At 52.0% G+C, this 19,975-nt stretch overlaps 1 protein-coding gene across 3 annotated transcripts in view; it reads right to left on the bottom strand.

Moving 5' to 3' along the window:
- The window catches only part of Prdm5 (PR/SET domain 5), a 137,548-nt gene that overhangs the window by 25,647 nt on the left and 91,926 nt on the right, over positions 1-19,975 (bottom strand). For 2 of the 3 annotated variants that reach the window (XM_076864471.2, XM_076864472.2), the window contains one exon: positions 12,381-12,466. The exons of the other annotated variant lie outside the window; for it this stretch is intronic. In XM_076864471.2, the coding sequence (XP_076720586.1) occupies positions 12,381-12,466 (86 nt within the window). The remainder of the gene's footprint in view (positions 1-12,380; positions 12,467-19,975) is intronic. 3 annotated transcript variants of the gene reach the window in all.

The raw sequence follows: 19,975 nt of genomic DNA, 5'->3' as shown, positions 1-19,975 counted from the left end.
AAGGGCAGCCAGGCTTCAGAGAGCCACTTATGAACTGTCTAGGGTACAGAAAATGCCTAGCACAGTCAGAATTAGGAGGTAAAGAAAGGGACTGAATGAAGCAGTCTCCTGCTCTTACTGAACCCACAGGCCAGAGAGCCTCCTGGCATCCAGCATTCAGCTCCCAGTACTCCTCTGCACATGGAGCTGATTTCCTCCTGCTGTTTTCTTTGCTTGCTTCTTGGTTTAGATGTCCCATGCCTTTACAGAGCACTGAATATGGAGAAAAAGCCTGCCCACAGGGTCCCTGTGGCCCGCCTCCTGCCAGAAGGGCAGTGGGACCTTGGGCACTGGCAGCCAGGTACAGGCAGCCTAGTGAACACACTTGCACAAGACTCAGTACTGCCACCCCTATCGCACCTACAGGAACTAAGCCACAGCGAGGCCCAAAGGCTTAGAGAAACACATTTTTCCTCTCTCAACAAAGTGCACAGTCAATCTCTCCAAGGGACTTTCCCCCAGACAAGAGAGGACACATGCCAGCCCCAGGGACCAGGTGGAGGTGGGCTGGGTACAGGCAGTCCTCTGGGGCCTGGAATGCACGTCCGTCACAGGGACATTGGAGATTGGCAGCCTAACACCAGTGGAAGCTCTCACAGGACAGGCATTGGAGAACCCACTGTGCCCTGCCAGTTGGAAAATGGGGACATAATTTATCATTCAACTTCAGATTCAGTCCTCGAGTCCTGATTGCTTGGTGATATGCTGTCCTGCATGTTTGGGACTGTTTTCCTTGTGGAATGTCATTGGGGGTGGGGGGCGATGGCATGATACTCTGCTTCCACATCTAAAAGCACATGCTGATTTTAGTGCCTTCCCTTGATTACCTCTGCAGAGGCAGGCCTGTAGCAGGCCCAGAGTGGCCAGGCCCATCACATCTCATCACAGCGCTGACTCTAACACAGACCAAGTACATGCACTCACTGACCAGCTGAGGCAGCAGCCCACAGTAGCCCCCAGATCCATGTAGGGCATGTGTGTGGCGGTATGTGTATGGGCAGTGCACAGATATGATGCACAGTAGGACAACAGCAGAGCTTGACCTAAGTGGAATTAGTCAGTGGAGACTAGTTGGGGGAAGGCTCTGGAATCAGCCCCACTGATGTGCTGGTGTTGGGCCAGGACCCAGCCTGTCTGGCATGGATATGCTGAGATGTCTGGGATCTGGTCACATCCCATGCTGTAGCTACAAGGGGACAGAAAGCTTAAAGAGCTGCTCAAATGCCTACTACCTTTGGCTGCAGCAGAAAAGCAGCACTGAGGAACAAGAGACCTCTGACGACTCTGTCATGATAACAACGGGTTCTCAGGCGGGTGGTTTAGGCCACTCACAACTTGTCCGAGCTCGACCACTAACCCTGGGGTTAAAGCCTTCAGATATGGTTTCCAGCCCCCAGAGCCTCCCAGTCCCCACTCCTCCTGTTTTATGATTTGCAGAACACCAAATCTCAAATCAGTGATCCATCCTGTTCATCTGTCACAATCCAGCTGGGAGACCACAGGCCATCAGCACCCTCAAAACCACTGTGAGTCAGAGCTTTAGAAAGAAAAACCATGGGAAAACACTCTCTACCTAATGTGTCTTTGCAGGATAAATAAATAACACAGTGATGAAAAGGTGTTTTGTAAGTTGTTCCCCATCCTGGTTTCTATTATTTACAACCTTGAACACAGAATGACATGGAAACTAAATTAGGGATGTGTGTGTGTATGTGTGTGTATGTGTGTGTGTGTGTGTGTGTGTGTGTGTGTGTGTGTGTGAATGCAAAGACTACATGTGCTGATTCCACACAATAGCAACTTCAGGGAACGAATGGCTATGTTTGAGGGTATCCACATGCTCATAAAACCACAAAGCAGCTGACTTCCTCCTGCAGTGGATGTCCACTGTGGCACCACAGACCATGGAACATCCACAAATTTTATGCAAATCCACACCTTCCACTGTCCCTCCAACCAACACGCACCCTCCCGGTGCTCAGCTGTGCTGCATCAGACGCAGGTCACTAAGGAAGGACTGAGGTCACATCCACAGTACCAATGTGTCCCTGATGGGGAGAGACTCTAAACAGAAAGCACACACCAGGAATGTGCTTGGACTGGACAGAGTGCTGCGGGAAGGTGATGGAGACTGCAGCAAGTGGGCCTGAGGGCGCGGCCAGAGCTGATGCAAGGAAAGGTCCCACCATGTGTCGGGACCAAAGAGGGAAGCCCAGGGGCAGGATGCAGGGCCCAAAGGAGGCCGTTTTCTCTGCAGTGAGGCCAGGATGGAATGGATCAGAAGGATTCAACCTAGGCTCTGGCAGGCGGCACCTCATCATGAGAAGGGACAGCCACATTGTCAAAGCCCTACAGCCACTGCTGGGGTGAAAATGAGGACAGCAAGAATAGAGGCTCTGCCCTGGAGCAGAAGGAAGCACCCAAAGGCACTTTGACCTGAACCAACGGGGCCTCGCCCCTCAGCCACTGCTTCCTCATTACCTTGCCACAGACCCCAGCAGCACTGAAACCAGAGCATTCTGCAACTGTGCGTCTCCTCAAGACACAGGCCGCCGACTGAGGCCAGAGGTCCAGCGGGGGGCAGCATGGACACCCGTGGCTCAGGAGGAACCTCCCACCTGCGCCTGGTCCAACCCCTTCCTGTCACATGGGAGGCCAGCCCCATGTCCTAGGATCTGGCTCATCTGAATGCTCGGCACACACTGACGTGGCGAGGTGTTTTACGTATCACATTACCTGCTTCCTTCTCCTTATTATCACAATATGCATGAGAACAAATAATGTAATTCCAAGTTGAAAAAGGCTCACAAATTATGAAAATATAACTAGGTGACTTTATGAAGAAAGAAATTATGTATGAACCTCAGTGTGGCATTGTTCTTGGAAGCCATTAATGGGACTTTTATATAAATAGACAGTTATTTCAAGATTCTTATGATACTTTAGTAATTAAAACTCTCTGAATAGAGTGCATGATGAATATAAAATTGTTTCAGGAAGAAAATAGTATGGGAAAAATGTATTACTTTCCTAAGAATAATGACCCTATTTCTTTTTAAAATTAATTGTATATTGCCTTTCTTAAAAACAAAGAAAAACTCTCTTTATAGATTTCAGACAGCACGTACTTTCCTTTTAATCCTGAAGTATATTATTACAGACTAAAGATAATAGAGTGGTGGTGAACGAGCAATCAGCTCCAATGCCAAATATTTATAGAATTTTATTTTAACTAAACCTGCTCAGCGCTCCACATATTCTCTTGGTATTCAACTTCACAAAGGGGACATGTAGACATCCTGGAAGCTCTGGATTAATTAGTACCATCAGGGCTGCCCAAGGGGGATGAAGCTGTCCTATGCAGGCCTGTCGTCTCCTTACCACCCTGGGCAATGCAGGCAGTTAGACTGACATGCTAGCCACCAGAAGCCCTGTGCCAATGCCTTGTGGTGAGCTCCAGCAGCCAGCCATCCCCTAGCTCCAGCCAGGAGCATGGCATCTTCCCCAGGGTGGGTGCTTCAGGGAGAAGGTAAGGCTGTGGAGGCCAGTGTACCTTGGGCAGGGATGGTGCAGAGAAGGCCCCAGCCAGCCAGGTGTGAGGGGCCAGAGGGGATGGGGAAGGGCCAGCTAAGCATGGGGCTTCCTCTGTTTTATCCTATTTAGATAGAAAAGCAGGCAGGAAAGCAGAGGAGGACATTCCAGCTGAAACAGAACAAAATCCAGAGAGAAGGCTCTAGGGTGGGACTGGAGAAATACCAGTCGTCTCCACATTCTCCTTTTTACTAACAGGAACTAATGTATGGAGTGTGACAATGAGCTTCAGGAGTCCACAGAGCCCCTGCCCTGGCGCCTTCCTGTTGCCTGGAGTGAGGATGTGACAGTGAGCACCAGCAGCCCCCTCAGGCACAGCTCAAGCTGGACTACGAAGCCTCATCTGCAGACACGGAAGAAGAAAGCGACACAATGATCTGACTGACCAGCTCTGGACCACCCCTCACTGTCTGGCAAGGTGATCAGGTCCACACTGAGCTACCTTGAGACAAGGACAGGCGTCAGAGGGATCTGGAGGGATGCATGCAGTTTTGCTGAGCTCAGAGATTGTCTAAAGGACTGGAAGCTGAACACAAAGACTGTGGAAGCCGCCTGGTCTATTTTACATTCTTGAAACTCAGAATTCTATGCAAAGTCCACTGATTATTGGGACGCTCTCATGACAAAGACTGAACAGCTAAGCTCCTATCACAATGCATACAATAGTCAATAAACAGCCATCCGTTCTAAAATACGCTTATTTGCATCTAGCATTAAATAGACACATGATTTAATTTGTTTTAGATATTTTTAGAAACTCTATCAATTCCACATTAATGAAGATCTATTTATAAGGTTTCTCATCTTTATAGAAGAGATAGGCAAGTTCCAATAGTCATAAGAAATATAGAATCGTAATTGTTTAGTAAATTCTATGCTCTCAATAACTACGTTTTGTAATCAGCTGTGTACTTATAAATGACCTTGGTCTTGAGGTAACAAAATACAATAACACAGCAGGTCACTCAGCCAGCCAGCCCCTAGCTCCAGCCAGGAGCATGGCATCTTTCCAAGAAGATGATGGGATGCTTTTAGAAGAGGTAACATTTTACTTAAAACAGAACTAAAACTCAAAATGCTGAGGCAGCTAGAGACTGATCCATGAGAAACACAAAGTCCAGTGTCCATTTTCAGAATTCAGTATTCAGCCTTAATTGGGATGTAAGACCCATTTTAAGCCATTTTAACAAAAGCCCTTCTCTTTCCCACCCCAATTTTAAAATTAGCCAATTGTGTACATTGTAACCCTGAACTCCTCTGTCAGAGCCAGGGGCAGGCTGTAGCTGTATCAGGGATAAAAGCAGGTGGACTGCCCACCCAGGTGCACCTGCTCACCAGGTTTCTTTCGACAGCACACCCTTCTGCAGAGGTCAAGTTTGCCCACTGAGCAGCTCCGGAACATATGTCTGCTTCCTGAGGCAGGCACCCTGGTACCTTTAACAGGCCTGACAGACCTGTTCTCAGGCTAAAACGGTTTCTCAGGTTCCTTTATTTCATCACCACATTGATTTGAGGGATACCTCAAAGAAAGAATAAGATTCCTGCCTAACTGACCACTGCAGGCCATTAGCATATTTTCATTTAAATCCTCTCATTTTGAAAGGGGTTGGATCAAATGCCCTCCAGCATGCTTTCCAGCTGTGACAGTCTGACTCCAGACTGCACCAAAAATAAGACACAAACTACTAAGAAATTTTAGAATGGTTCCCTGTTCTGGCTTGGACCTTCAATGTCCCTCAGCATCCCTGTAGGCCACAGTTGAAGGTTTGGTCCCCAGCCTGTGGTGATATTGGGAGGGGTGTGCTCTTTAGGGGGCAGGTCCTGGCAGGAGCAAGTGAGGTCACTGGGTATGCCCTTGTGGGTACTGCCCTTGGAGGGGACACCGGGACCTGGGTCCTCCTCCCTGCTACGACGTTCTCACCTCAGGCCCACGGTGACGAGCCAAGTGAACATGTGTCTAAACCTCTGAAGTCATGAGCCAAAATAAACTGTTCTTTTAAGTTGTTTATCTCAGGCATTTTGTCCCAACAGCAGAAAGCTGACCAACAAACACATGCCCTGCACCTTCTTCTTACAGAGGTGACAGCAATACTACAGCCTTAACAACTACTTACAAATTCATTAGTTTCAACCTGAAAGGCCACTTTTGTAATGTGGAAAAATAATGTGATATGAAACTAGAAACAGTTCAAGTGATGGAGTTGCTGAGCGTGGGCATCTGTCTTACTTCCCAGTTGCTATTTCTTACAAGCAGGGGGCTCTAGAATGACTGCTCATCTTCTCGCTCCCACCCCTGCTGGGAACAGGGAAGGCCTGCCTGGGCTCAGCGCCACCTCTCCATCTTCCTGGGTCGGCACAGAGGGCTCGGCTCCTCACAGCTCCTGAACCTGCCTGGCATGGGGTTTCCTAGGTGCCACCACAGGTGGGTCTGGGTACACCTCTGACTTGGCCTCCCCTCCTGGTGGCTGAGGCCAGATTGCAACACTCTGTCCTTTTTAACACTTATGAGTAGCTGTTTAGAAAGTTTCCATCTTTACAGGGAAGATTCATAAACACTAGCAGGTTCCAAATCACGTGACACAATCATGGGCAGCAGGACTGCACGGGTGGAGAAGAATAAGGCTAACAGTGTTGTGCGGGCGGAAACCTGGCTGCGTGGGGTGACTGACACACCAATCAAGGCACAGAGAGCACAGCTGGCCCGAGCTGCAGGGAAGCCCTGGCCCCCATGGAGGGGTTGGTGGGGGAAGAAGCCTCAGATGGGGCAGTGGACTCAGAAAAGTGTGGTCAACTCTGAGAGAAGATGCGTGGTAGCCACAGGCCAAACCCAGTGTGGCCTGCATGTTTGGGTCGGAACAGGGTGCAGAAGCAGGAGTTGGCAGGCCAGGACACATCGCACCTCCACCCACCGCTGGGCTCCCTCCCATGGGCAGTGAGCAGCCACTGCCAGGTTGGTGCTGACCATGACATGTGTTCAAAGTTTTCAGTTGTAAGTACTGTGGCAGCTTTGGGTGGGGTGGATCAGCTCAGCGTTTCTCAAACCGTATTCTCTAGAACACGGGGTCCCACGCCATGTCAGTGGATACACACAGATGCTCGAGTCATCCTGGGGAGTGACTGAACAAACTGCCACGACGTCCCTGCTACTGGATGTTAGCACCTGCTGCGTGGGGAGCACAGCGTGAAGCTCCAAGGTCAAGGCAGTGTGTGAGCTCCGGGGTGCTGGCTGCCCCCAGCCATGGCACTGGAGCTGCCTCTCTGCTGCGGGGTTGCCTGGGCTCGGCTGCTCCCCTCCTCCTGGAGCACCCTATGTGCCCAGCCATTTCCTTCTCATTCACATGAAGGCTACTGAGTCATCTACACGGCCACCATGCTCTCCTGTCTTCCTGACACCTTCCTCCCACGCAGAGCTGGGCTGCTGTGTGCACCCACCACACCCTGAGACCCCCACCATGGGCCCTGTCCTGCTGTCTCCTCCCCAGGCTCCAGAAGGGCTGCAACCTTCTCCTGAACATTCCTCAGTACAAGCACATAACATAGAACCCAACTCAGTAAAGCGGAGTCCCCCAACAGGGACTAGATGGTGCTCTTCCCAATCATCGAGTTGCAATTGGAAACACACCACATGAGTCAGAGTACCTTTAATCAGGAGTTCGTTATGTGTGCAACAACTGTTTTCCTTAAGCAAGTTAAATGGAAAATGCCACAGCACTCACAAAGACAAACCCTTTTGCTTTTAATTCTTAAGAAATTATGTTAGATAATCAAGGCAAAGCATGTGTAAGCCTGAGCATTTCCAACTCACAACACAGGGGTCTGGTTTTATCCCCATGTTCAGAACAACAGCAAGATAAATCAGTTTACCTAAGACTCCACAAATAATCCCTTCAGGCACAATTCTGTCTACACTTCTTGTCACTTGGGTGCTCAAAGATAATAAGCAGAGAAGCCCCAGCAACACCTTGGTCAACACTCTTGGATTCAGTCTGGTTAGGCCTGAGAGCTATGTGACCTTGCCTTAGTGCTCCTGTGCTCTCCTGGGGCAGGATAAAGTTATCCACTTAAGATGCCCGTCTCTTCTGCCAGGTCTGAAGGGCCCACGAGAGGACTTTCAATTGCAGTCACAAGTGTCTTGTTCTGGTTCTAAAGCACTAGAGAAAAGAACCACAGGGAGAGTGAAAGAGGTCGCTGTAGAGGAGGGGACCACGTGGAGACTGGTGGAGGCCACTGGAGGAGAGACCATGTGGAGGTAGCAGGAGGCCACTGACAAAGCCCCACCCTTTCTAAGGACAGTGACCTGGGTTGTCTCCTGGATCACCCTCATCTCTGCCCAAACCACAAGGCAGGGACGCTGGCAACCAGAAGGATGAAGACAGTCTGAGGGCCCGTGATTTCCAGTCTCTTTTTTGATCATCTTTATTTTTAGTTGTAGATGGACACAATACCTTATTTTATTCATTTATCTTTTCATGTGATGCTGAGGGTCAAACCCCCTGCCTCCCTCCCACATGCTAGGCGAGTACTCTGCCATTGAGCTACAACCCCAGCCCCCAAAATATTTCTTTAGAGCTTGGCCTAGCCACCTGCTGACTAGTGAAGCTGGCACAGGCCAGCAGTCAGCTGAGCCATGGCAGTGAGCAGACCTACAAAACCTGCTGTGTCCACCCACCCTCCAGGGGTTGTCGGCACTCAAAGACATCCTCCAGCATTCAAAGACCCCATGTCTGTCCTCCATTTACCCCAGAAGCCCCCCATCTCTTTTTTTTCTATATCCTCCACACACTCTGTGCTCCATCCACAGGGGTCCCCTGAAACTCCCAGGCATTGTGTACTACACTTTCAACTTTGCATATCTAGGACCTGGCACTGTCCTGATACAGCTGGCTTAGGAACAATCTGCAGGGTACGTGAATGATCCTGCATCCAACTGAGGGGACAGTTTGAGATCAATTTCACAGTCCTGGCACAACAACATGACATGAGTGACACAGTGACAGCCATGAGTTAAAAAGCGTCCTCCTGAATAGTGAAGTAGTTCAGAGAGCGATAAGTGGAAGAGGTAGGCAGAAGCTTGAAGAACCGCACGGGTCCAGGCCACAGCTGGAGGGCACCGCCCACCTAGCACAGCCAGCCCTAGCACACCAAATATAAGACAGAGCGCACACGCATGTGTTGAAATATCACACCACATACTCCTGCAATACATATAGTAGTTACCTGTTAATCAAATAAAACCAAAGAAAGCTCTTATTTTAACTTAATGTATAATTTTAAAATTTAAGTGTTACATAAGGAAATCTACCATCTGACTTTGGATCTATGAAGTAAATAGTACATAAATATGATTACAGTCTTAAAGTATGCACATTTCTGGGCTTCTCATATCTTTTCTAGAATATTTATGCCTTTCTAAACAATGTTAGTATTCAATGTTTAAAAAAGAATACTAATATTTCCTTAATAAAAAAAATACTACCATTGGTAAATGGCACTTTGTGATCAATGTCTTGCTTTTGTTTAGGAATATTTACAAAGTGCTTGCTTTAACATTCTAACCAGAAATGTCCATCACTTTAAAATATAGAAACATACTCTATAAATAAAATAGTACTTATTTAGCATTGTGCAATATTTAGTTCTTGCTGGAGTTGTCTATTACTACCCAATAAACCACCCCCAAACTTGACACATTATTATTTTGTCTTTAATATCTGGTCATTTTTGCAATTTTGTTCACTAACTGAACGGCCTATAATAGCTCGCTATTTCCAGTGGTCTTGAGAGTAGTGGGGACTCTGCAATGGTTCTCATGTAGAGTCTTCCTGGTGGTCACAGTGTGTTGGTGGCCACAGACCTCCTCTGAAGGCTCAGCTAGCCTGGACATCCAAGATGGCAGCTGAAGGGCTCGCAGCTCCTGAGGCCTACTGTGTGCAGTGCCCAGATGGCCCCTCCATAGTACTTAGGGTCTGGACAGCATGTAAGGTTGATCCCAAGAAACACAAGAAAAAAGTGTCAGGCTCCTAACTGGCCTGCCCTAGCGTCCAGAATATCACTTCTGCTGCATTCTCCTGGTCAACTGCATTCTGGCCAGCACAAGTGCACAGGAAGGGAAAACAAGACTCTTGGTGGTGACGAGAGGGCAGCTCATGCATGCAGGAGGGAGGAAGTTGATGGCATCGTCTTGGAGACCAGCTTTTCATGTATACTCTGTGTCAGGTGGGCACTCCTAGCTTCCTGTCCCCCTAAACTTCAGAGTCATGTTGAATGAGAATGTACAGACCATCAAAAAACTGCAGAAAAATCACAGTTGGTGCCTGGGATCTGAACAGCCTATAATAGCTCACTATTTCCAGTGGTCTTGAGAGTATTGTTCAGTTCCTCACATGGATGCAACTCTACTCTGTTAACCTCAACAGTGAAACAGAATCGAGTTCCACATAAGGCTTCAGCCTCTTGTACCATGGGGTAAGAACCTTGCCCAATAAAAGTGTCAGGACGATAAAATGCACTTTATTTTCAAATTCCACCTCCTACCCTGGCTGTGGAGACCCAGGGGCCAATCACCTCATTATAGAATGCCTGGCCCAGCAGGCCTTACATCCTAGCACTTGCGTGCCAGAAATACTCCTGACCAGGGACTGCTAGTGGCCTCAAGAGAGACCCTTAGCTCAGAAGCACAGATCATACAGAGAATAAGAGCACAGTAGACTCTGAAGTGGAGTGATGGCCATTACATAGAACTTTCTCAAAGGAGGAGAGAAAGGTGCAAGACAATGATGTCAGGTCCTGAAAAGGAAGGTATTTTTCAAATGGTTTCACTTTCCCATTTACAAAAGAAAAGCAGCTTACTGTGATAGAATAAGGCCTGCTTTCATGCAGGTGTATATTCTGAGCCAAATAAAACAGAGTTCTATTCCAAGGCCATTCCTCTTACATGAGCCACTGGCAAGGCATGGAAACTCCCCTCAGACATGGGGGCCCTAGAAACACTGACATGTGCTGATCTAGACCCAGGTTAAGATGTTTCCAAAGGCAGCAAGAAGCCACATCTCTGGCCCCCATAACACAGAAACCCATGAAGTTAAAAAAAAAAAAATTAAGTTTTCTCCAAAATTATAATTTTTTTTTAAAAAAAAGGTTATCAAATTTGTTCTTAATCTTTTTATCAAAATAAATAAACAGGGGTTGGGGCTGTGGCTTAGTAGTAGTGCACTTGCCTGGCATGTGTGAGGCACTGGGTTCGATTCTCAGCACATAAATACATAAGTAAAATAAAGGTCTATCAACAACTAAAACAATATTTAAACAAACAAAATAAATAAACAGAACTAGTTGAAGTTCTCAAGTATTCAGTCTATAGAGTGTGAAGCCTCCTTCCCTCCCAGGTTTCTCTCTAAACCCACCGAGTGTTTCTGTCTCTAAGTGGAGAATGTGGAGGTCCCTAAGGCCCTGCCAGGCTTCCAGGTTCCCTGGGGATGCCTCTCCTCACCACCTGTGTGCACCGTGTCTAAACCTCGCCACCACTGTTCTCAAAGGCGACTCCCATAGCTGCTCCCCAATTTCAAATCTATGGCCACGTGGTGTGGGTCCCCTTCCACTCACCTGGCCCCATGCCTCCTAGCCGGGTCTGTGTCTCCAGGGCTGCCCTCAGTCCTCACTGGAGAGCAGCCTCAGAGCAAGCATTCCATGACAAAGCTCATCATGCTGCTCTCCTGCTGTAAACCAGACTCACTCCCCAGTCCACTCAGCCTCTCCAAACCAAAGGCAGCCAGACTGCCCCCCAGGTCCTCATGGCCCCTCCATTCCTGCCTGTCTCACATGTTAGCACAGCACTGCAAGATGGGGTCACCCTCCAAGATGGCTGCCTGACTCCATCTGCAGGACCTCCCGACCTGAGCTCACAGGGTCATGGTGACCCCTCTGCTCACATCCACACCCCCAAAGAGGGAACTCTCCTCCCTCAGCCTTCTGCTTATACCACATTGCACGATTCAGTAGCTTTATTCTTGGGTCAAGATTTTTGTTTTTGGTTTTTTTTTGGTTAGTTTTCAAATTCTACATCAATATACCACCTAAAGCCTTCAGGTACATCCAACCCCTCTGGATACAGTGTGTCTCAGAGACCATGCATCTCACTGGGTCTCACTGCATGGTGTCCCAAGGAAATGCCACCTGCACTGCTCATTAAATTGAGTCTGAACTGCCTAAGCTCAAGGACAGAAAAATTCATGAAAGAAAATTAACCGAATTCAGAACAGCATAAAAGGCTCACTGGTATGCTCCACCCCAGGCAGTCCACTGAATTCTGAGAGAACTGGTCTGGCTCTGTCTACAGTCACAGGCTGCAACGTTGATCACTGGTGATGTCTTTCCTGAAAGTATTACTCACTGACCAAATGCTGACAGACTCGTCTTCACAAGGATATCCTGTCACTTGTAAGTATTCTGCAAGAAAAAACCTTCATATTTTCTAGTATGAAACTGTAAAGATCTATTTAGTGGTAGTCTGTCACTCATAACTCCCAAAGCTGACTCACAATTCAAAGAATCAGACATTTTTGGGGCTGGAAATTTTTCCCCCTTTGGCCTTTCAAAAACACGTATCTGTAAATGCCCATCATGAACATAAACACAATTTCAGTTGCTGCACTTTTTTCTCACATAAAGTCGGACACTTTCCTTTTACTGTCAGCGTGGTTTTTACATCATGGATGTTACAGCTGCCGTTAGAGAGGCAGGAGCAGTCTTACCCTGGTGTGCGTTCTGATGTGCATCTTCAGCCCATCGTTCTTACTGAATCCTTTGTCACAGTAAGGACACTGATAGGGACGCTCACCTATGGATAAAGAAAGACTTCAGGTCAGAACAGTGTCAGGGCGGAGCAGGCCATGTCCTACTCCCAGTGCCCTGTCCTGCCTCACGAAGGCTCCCACACAACCTGAGCAGACAAGGCCACCTCTGGGAGGCCCAGTGCCTCAGGGCTCACGATAAGCCAGGCCACCTCTGGGCGGTCCAGCACTCTAGCACTCAGGAGGAGCCAGGCTGCCTCTGGGAGGTCCAGCACCCCAGGACTCAGGAGTAGCCAGGCTGCCTCTGGGAGGCGCAGTACCCCAGGACTCAGGAGTAGCCAGGCTGCCTCTGGGAGGCGCAGTACCCCAGCACTTAGGAGGAGCCAGGCTGCCTCTGGGAGGTCCAGCACCCCAGGACTCAGGAGGAGCCAGGCTGCCTCTGGGAGGCGCAGTACCCCAGCACTTAGGAGGAGCCAGGCTGCCTCTGGGAGGTCCAGCACCCCAGGACTCAGGAGGAGCCAGGCTGCCTCTGGGAGGCGCAGTACCCCAGGACTCAGGAGGAGCCAGGCTGCCTCTGGGAGGTCCAGCACCCCAGCACTTAGGAGGAGCCAGGCTGCCTCTGGGAGGTCCAGCACCCCAGGACTCAGGAGGAGCCAGGCTGCCTCTGGGAGGCGCAGTACCCCAGCACTTAGGAGGAGCCAGGCTGCCTCTGGGAGGTCCAGTACCCCAGGACTCAGGAGGAGCCAGGCTGCCTCTGGGAGGTCCAGCACCCCAGGACTCAGGAGGACCCAGGCAGCCTCTGGGAGGTCCAGCACCCCAGGACTCAGGAGTAGCCAGGCTGCCTCTGGGAGGCGCAGTACCCCAGGACTCAGGAGGAGCCAGGCTGCCTCTGGGAGGTCCAGCACCCCAGGACTCAGGAGGAGCCAGGCTGCCTCTGGGAGGTCCAGCACCCCAGGACTCAGGAGGACCCAGGCAGCCTCTGGGAGGTCCAGCACCCCAGGACTCAGGAGGACCCAGGCTGCCTCTGGGAGACGCAGTGCCCCAGGACTCAGGAGGACCCAGGCTGCCTCTGGGAGGTCCAGGGCCCCAGGACTCAGGAGGACCCAGGCTGCCTCTGGGAGGCGCAGTACCCCAGGACTCAGGAGTAGCCAGGCTGCCTCTGGGAGGCGCAGTACCCCAGCACTTAGGAGGAGCCAGGCTGCCTCTGGGAGGTCCAGTACCCCAGGACTCAGGAGGAGCCAGGCTGCCTCTGGGAGGTCCAGCACCCCAGGACTCAGGAGTAGCCAGGCTGCCTCTGGGAGGCGCAGTACCCCAGGACTCAGGAGGAGCCAGGCTGCCTCTGGGAGGTCCAGCACCCCAGGACTCAGGAGGAGCCAGGCTGCCTCTGGGAGGTCCAGCACCCCAGGACTCAGGAGGAGCCAGGCTGCCTCTGGGAGGTCCAGCACCCCAGGACTCAGGAGGACCCAGGCAGCCTCTGGGAGGTCCAGTACCCCAGGACTCAGGAGGACCCAGGCAGCCTCTGGGAGGTCCAGTACCCCAGCACTTAGGAGGAGCCAGGCTGCCTCTGGGAGGTCCAGTACCCCAGGACTCAGGAGGAGCCAGGCTGCCTCTGGGAGGTCCAGCACCCCAGGACTCAGGAGGAGCCAGGCTGCCTCTGGGAGGTCCAGCACCCCAGGACTCAGGAGGAGCCAGGCTGCCTCTGGGAGGCGCAGTACCCCAGGACTCAGGAGTAGCCAGGCTGCCTCTGGGAGGTCCAGTACCCCAGGACTCAGGAGGAGCCAGGCTGCCTCTGGGAGGTCCAGCACCCCAGGACTCAGGAGGAGCCAGGCTGCCTCTGGGAGGCGCAGTACCCCAGGACTCAGGAGGAGCCAGGCTGCCTCTGGGAGGCGCAGTACCCCAGGACTCAGGAGTAGCCAGGCTGCCTCTGGGAGGCGCAGTACCCCAGCACTTAGGAGGAGCCAGGCTGCCTCTGGGAGGTCCAGCACCCCAGGACTCAGGAGTAGCCAGGCTGCCTCTGGGAGGTCCAGTACCCCAGGACTCAGGAGGAGCCAGGCTGCCTCTGGGAGGCGCAGTACCCCAGGACTCAGGAGGACCCAGGCTGCCTCTGGGAGGTCCAGCACCCCAGGACTCAGGAGGAGCCAGGCTGCCTCTGGGAGGTCCAGCACCCCAGGACTCAGGAGGAGGCAGGCTGCCTCTGGGAGGCGCAGTACCCCAGGACTCAGGAGTAGCCAGGCTGCCTCTGGGAGGTCCAGTACCCCAGGACTCAGGAGGAGCCAGGCTGCCTCTGGGAGGCGCAGTACCCCAGGACTCAGGAGGAGCCAGGCTGCCTCTGGGAGGTCCAGCACCCCAGGACTCAGGAGGACCCAGGCAGCCTCTGGGAGGTCCAGCACCCCAGGACTCAGGAGTAGCCAGGCTGCCTCTGGGAGGCGCAGTACCCCAGGACTCAGGAGGAGCCAGGCTGCCTCTGGGAGGTCCAGTACCCCAGGACTCAGGAGGACCCAGGCAGCCTCTGGGAGGTCCAGCACCCCAGGACTCAGGAGGAGCCAGGCTGCCTCTGGGAGGTCCAGCACCCCAGGACTCAGGAGGACCCAGGCTGCCTCTGGGAGGTCCAGTACCCCAGGACTCAGGAGTAGCCAGGCTGCCTCTGGGAGGCGCAGTACCCCAGGACTCAGGAGGAGCCAGGCTGCCTCTGGGAGGTCCAGTACCCCAGGACTCAGGAGGACCCAGGCAGCCTCTGGGAGGTCCAGCACCCCAGGACTCAGGAGGACCCAGGCAGCCTCTGGGAGGTCCAGCACCCCAGGACTCAGGAGGACCCAGGCTGCCTCTGGGAGACGCAGTGCCCCAGGACTCAGGAGGACCCAGGCTGCCTCTGGGAGGTCCAGGGCCCCAGGACTCAGGAGGACCCAGGCTGCCTCTGGGAGGCGCAGTACCCCAGGACTCAGGAGTAGCCAGGCTGCCTCTGGGAGGTCCAGCACCCCAGGACTCAGGAGGAGCCAGGCTGCCTCTGGGAGGCGCAGTACCCCAGCACTTAGGAGGAGCCAGGCTGCCTCTGGGAGGTCCAGCACCCCAGGACTCAGGAGGAGCCAGGCTGCCTCTGGGAGGCGCAGTACCCCAGGACTCAGGAGTAGCCAGGCTGCCTCTGGGAGGTCCAGTACCCCAGCACTTAGGAGGAGCCAGGCTGCCTCTGGGAGGTCCAGCACCCCAGGACTCAGGAGGAGCCAGGCTGCCTCTGGGAGGTCCAGCACCCCAGGACTCAGGAGGAGCCAGGCTGCCTCTGGGAGGCGCAGTACCCCAGCACTTAGGAGGAGCCAGGCTGCCTCTGGGAGGTCCAGCACCCCAGGACTCAGGAGGAGCCAGGCTGCCTCTGGGAGGCGCAGTACCCCAGGACTCAGGAGGAGCCAGGCTGCCTCTGGGAGGCGCAGTACCCCAGGACTCAGGAGGAGCCAGGCTGCCTCTGGGAGGCGCAGTACCCCAGCACTTAGGAGGACCCAGGCTGCCTCTGGGAGGTCCAGTACCCCAGGACTCAGGAGGACCCAGGCAGCCTCTGGGAGGTCCAGCACCCCAGGACTCAGGAGGAGCCAGGCTGCCTCTGGGAGGTCCAGCACCCCAGGACTCAGGAGGACCCAGGCAGCCTCTGGGAGGTCCAGCACCCCAGGACTCAGGAGGACCCAGGCTGCCTCTGGGAGGTCCAGTACCCCAGGACTCAGGAGGAGCCAGGCTGCCTCTGGGAGGCGCAGTACCCCAGGACTCAGGAGGAGCCAGGCTGCCTCTGGGAGGTCCAGCACCCCAGGACTCAGGAGGAGCCAGGCTGCCTCTGGGAGGCGCAGTACCCCAGGACTCAGGAGGAGCCAGGCTGCCTCTGGGAGGTCCAGTACCCCAGGACTCAGGAGGAGCCAGGCTGCCTCTGGGAGGTCCAGCACCCCAGGACTCAGGAGGAGCCAGGCTGCCTCTGGGAGGTCCAGCACCCCAGGACTCAGGAGGACCCAGGCAGCCTCTGGGAGGTCCAGCACCCCAGGACTCAGGAGGACCCAGGCTGCCTCTGGGAGGTCCAGTACCCCAGGACTCAGGAGGAGCCAGGCTGCCTCTGGGAGGTCCAGTACCCCAGCACTTAGGAGGAGCCAGGCTGCCTCTGGGAGGTCCAGTACCCCAGGACTCAGGAGGAGCCAGGCTGCCTCTGGGAGGTCCAGCACCCCAGGACTCAGGAGGACCCAGGCTGCCTCTGGGAGACGCAGTGCCCCAGGACTCAGGAGGACCCAGGCTGCCTCTGGGAGACGCAGTGCCCCAGGACTCAGGAGGACCCAGGCTGCCTCTGGGAGGCGCAGTACCCCAGGACTCAGGAGGACCCAGGCCAGCAGAGCTCACTGCACTTCTTTCACCATCCCAGCCCAATCAAGTCTCTGCAGTTCAAGACCTTACTACAAGTACTTGGCGTTAGTCAATTTGTTCTGTTGCTGCACTGTCCACTGCCCACCACAGGAGTCTGAATTTAACCAGTTCATTAATAAGTTGTTTTCTTATTTTTGCTTAAAAAGTTTCACGTAAATGAATCCATCTCAGGGGTTTTGTAAAACACCTATATGAAGCAGAACCACTGGCCTCTGAACTACGCAGAGAGGATGCCTCACTCTCTGATATAACTAAGAACCTCTTGCCCAGAAGTTATGATTCAGAAGACAGCCAGGACATTTTTAAGACAAGCAAATACACATACATCACAAAATCCTACTCTGTGAGGACAAGACTATAGTGAGGTGTGATCCCCCAGAGTTGCCTGGAGGTGCTCTCCCCGAGGCCTGATGATCTAGAGTGGACGACAGCTTCAAGTCACCAGCATAGTCTCTGACCTAACAACACACCGACATGGCACCATGCCAGGCTACATTCAAAGATCATGCAAATCAAGTCTCTGTCCATCTGTCCTTCCCCTCAGGCCCCTGCCCCCAGTATCCACTCCCCCTCTTCTCCCACAGGTCCCACTGGATGCAGGCTGGCAAGGATGTATTACCCCAGGGAGCTCCCTTGCTGGGCAGCCATGAACACCCACGCTTGACCAGCCACTGCTCCTGAGAGAGGGCTGCTGCACCTCTTCTCCGCCTCAGACTCTGCACCACCAGACAGGCAGCCACACTCGTGGCTCAGGCCTAGGGCAGCCTCCCATGCTGCTTCCAGAGAAGCACCACCTAGAACCAAGTGCAGGGCCCCACAGTGACCTCTCCCAGTCTCTCCTCTTTGCAGGGACACCTAGGACCCTTTCTTTCCACTGGGCACTGTAAACCACTGACAACCACTCCAAAATGCAAAGAGCTAAGTGATAACAGCAGCACAAATAGGAATAGGCTCCTTGCGTGGATGGTCCACATTTCCATATTCTGAGAGAAAATCAACCTGTGCTCCAGGACAGCCCCTGGGAATTCTGGACTGAATGACAGTCAAGACCTAGAAGGTAGAACCAAGGCTGGAAACAGCCAGGAAAATATTACCTAATGCTAGCCCTGCAGGGATATTCCATACTTATCTTATTCCAGGTCTCTGCTGAGTCCCAGTCCTAACTTGGATATTGCACAATCAACTCAAATTCCCCACACATTCACCTTCTGTTCTGATTATCCATGGATCAAATAAGACCCAAGGTAAAAAAAAATTATTCTGTATACAAGATTCATGCTAAATGAGTAGATTGTAGCTGTTCTTGCCACAAAAACAAATGGATGCATTAATTGGCTTCCCTATAACCCTGGACCGGCAGGCTGTGTCCTGTCGCTGATGTGTGATTTAAATACACACACTAGAATTCATTGCAAAAAAAAGAAACTTGGTCCTCCAAGACACCTTCCCCTGCATCCAGTTCCTGAGTCACGAGATTCACCTCCTTGACCCTCCCGATGGCCTACACCCCTGCAAGGATGAGAACCATAGCAAAAAATACAACAGTTGCACGTAGTCCACCAGCATCTGCAAGACCTCTGGCCACGCAGGTGCAGCCAGGAAAGAGCCACCCAGAAAGAGCCACCCAGGAGGTAACGCCTGCCTCAGAGAATCCCACACACTTTAAAATACTCTTCTTCATAAATTATGAAGAATAATTGTTTAGATTTTTTTAAATGCTGAAATGTTTCCTTCTTATATACCTATTAATAATTTTATCAATCAACAAATCAAATACAGAGTACACACAAAACATGATAAAAACAGCAGTCTGTTACATAAAGTTACTTCATGATTTTCCTAGCAGACCTAAGACAATCTACTCCTCATAGCTTTAAATTGGGTCTTGCCTTCCAAAGGCCAACAGAACAGCTAGCAAACAAAATCAGATATGGGCAGTCTTGGGTGGACCATATTAACCTTCAGAAACCCCTCAGTCACAGCATGCTCAGGGTGACCCTGCCTCTTTCGGCCTCCAATAACAGAGCTTTCTGCTATCCCACAATCTGAAACTGAAGGACACCTGTGCAGTCCACAGGTGATAATTACTGTCATTCACCTGATCCACATATTATATGCCTATGTAGGAGTCTGATAGTGGAAGCATTTTGATCCACACATGGAATTGTGCTGTGAACAGGAAGTAGCCTTCAGTGTGACTTCACCCAACACAGCCTCTAGGTGCCATATAGCCCTGTTTTTAAATATCTCAGGTAGATTTAGATGCCACTATCTTTATTTCACTTAGACTAATCATAATATTCAAATTCTCACTGGCAAGAAAATCAGTGAATCTTAAAATTAGAAAAAAGCTGAAAGCCAATGTCAATGGGAATAACACGCCAGCGGCGACCCTCAGCATCCCAGTCTGTGCTGGGAGTCCTCACTGGAGGAGCCACTGAACCCATGCCACAACACTGCAACCTGGTGCTCATGTCCCAAGTCCAGAACAAGCACACAGGCACAGAAAGGACTCACAGTGGGCTGCCAGATGGAGGGGTCAGAGCTGGAGCCACTGTGCCCCAGAGCCAAGATGGGAAGTACTGCAACCGCTGGCCCCACGCACTGGGCGAGCTTCCCCGGTGAAGGGCAAAGACCTGCCTCTCCCAGTCCCAGGCGGCAAGAACCAGGCCTGGGGCTGGTGCACCCAGGCGTTCTTTTGGCTTTCAACACTCATCAGGAAAATGCAGGAGGCAGGAGAGGAACATGTGAACCATCGTTCAGCAGGTCTCATGTGAATGCAGATGTTGTCACACTAGCTGTGCCTGAGACCTATTACCATCTGGACGGCAATTAAGACATTGGAACCTCAGGCATTCCCCAGGACACTTGGCCATGGCAATCAGATCTAATGAGCACTGTGTGGGAGCAATCTCCACATTTGACTGAAAACTGAGGAGGGCTTTGCATGTTGTGGTCTTTAAATTATGTTCTGACACCAAAAGAGGTTTGAACCCACTGTCTTCTTTAAACACATCAAGGAACAAAAAGAAACATGATGGTAACTATAATAGGTAACTATAAAGTGCCACCTCGTGGATACTCCATTAAGTTAATTTGTTAATTTCATTTTTTAACAGATTTTTCTTTAGCACCTGCCATCTTCTAGCTACAGACCTGGGCTCTAGGAA

The sequence above is a fragment of the Callospermophilus lateralis genome, chromosome 8 (assembly GCF_048772815.1).
Source record: "Callospermophilus lateralis isolate mCalLat2 chromosome 8, mCalLat2.hap1, whole genome shotgun sequence".
NCBI lineage: Eukaryota > Metazoa > Chordata > Mammalia > Rodentia > Sciuridae > Callospermophilus > Callospermophilus lateralis.
Note: the sequence above shows the minus strand (reverse complement) of the source record. Positions and strands in the feature narration are given on the sequence as shown.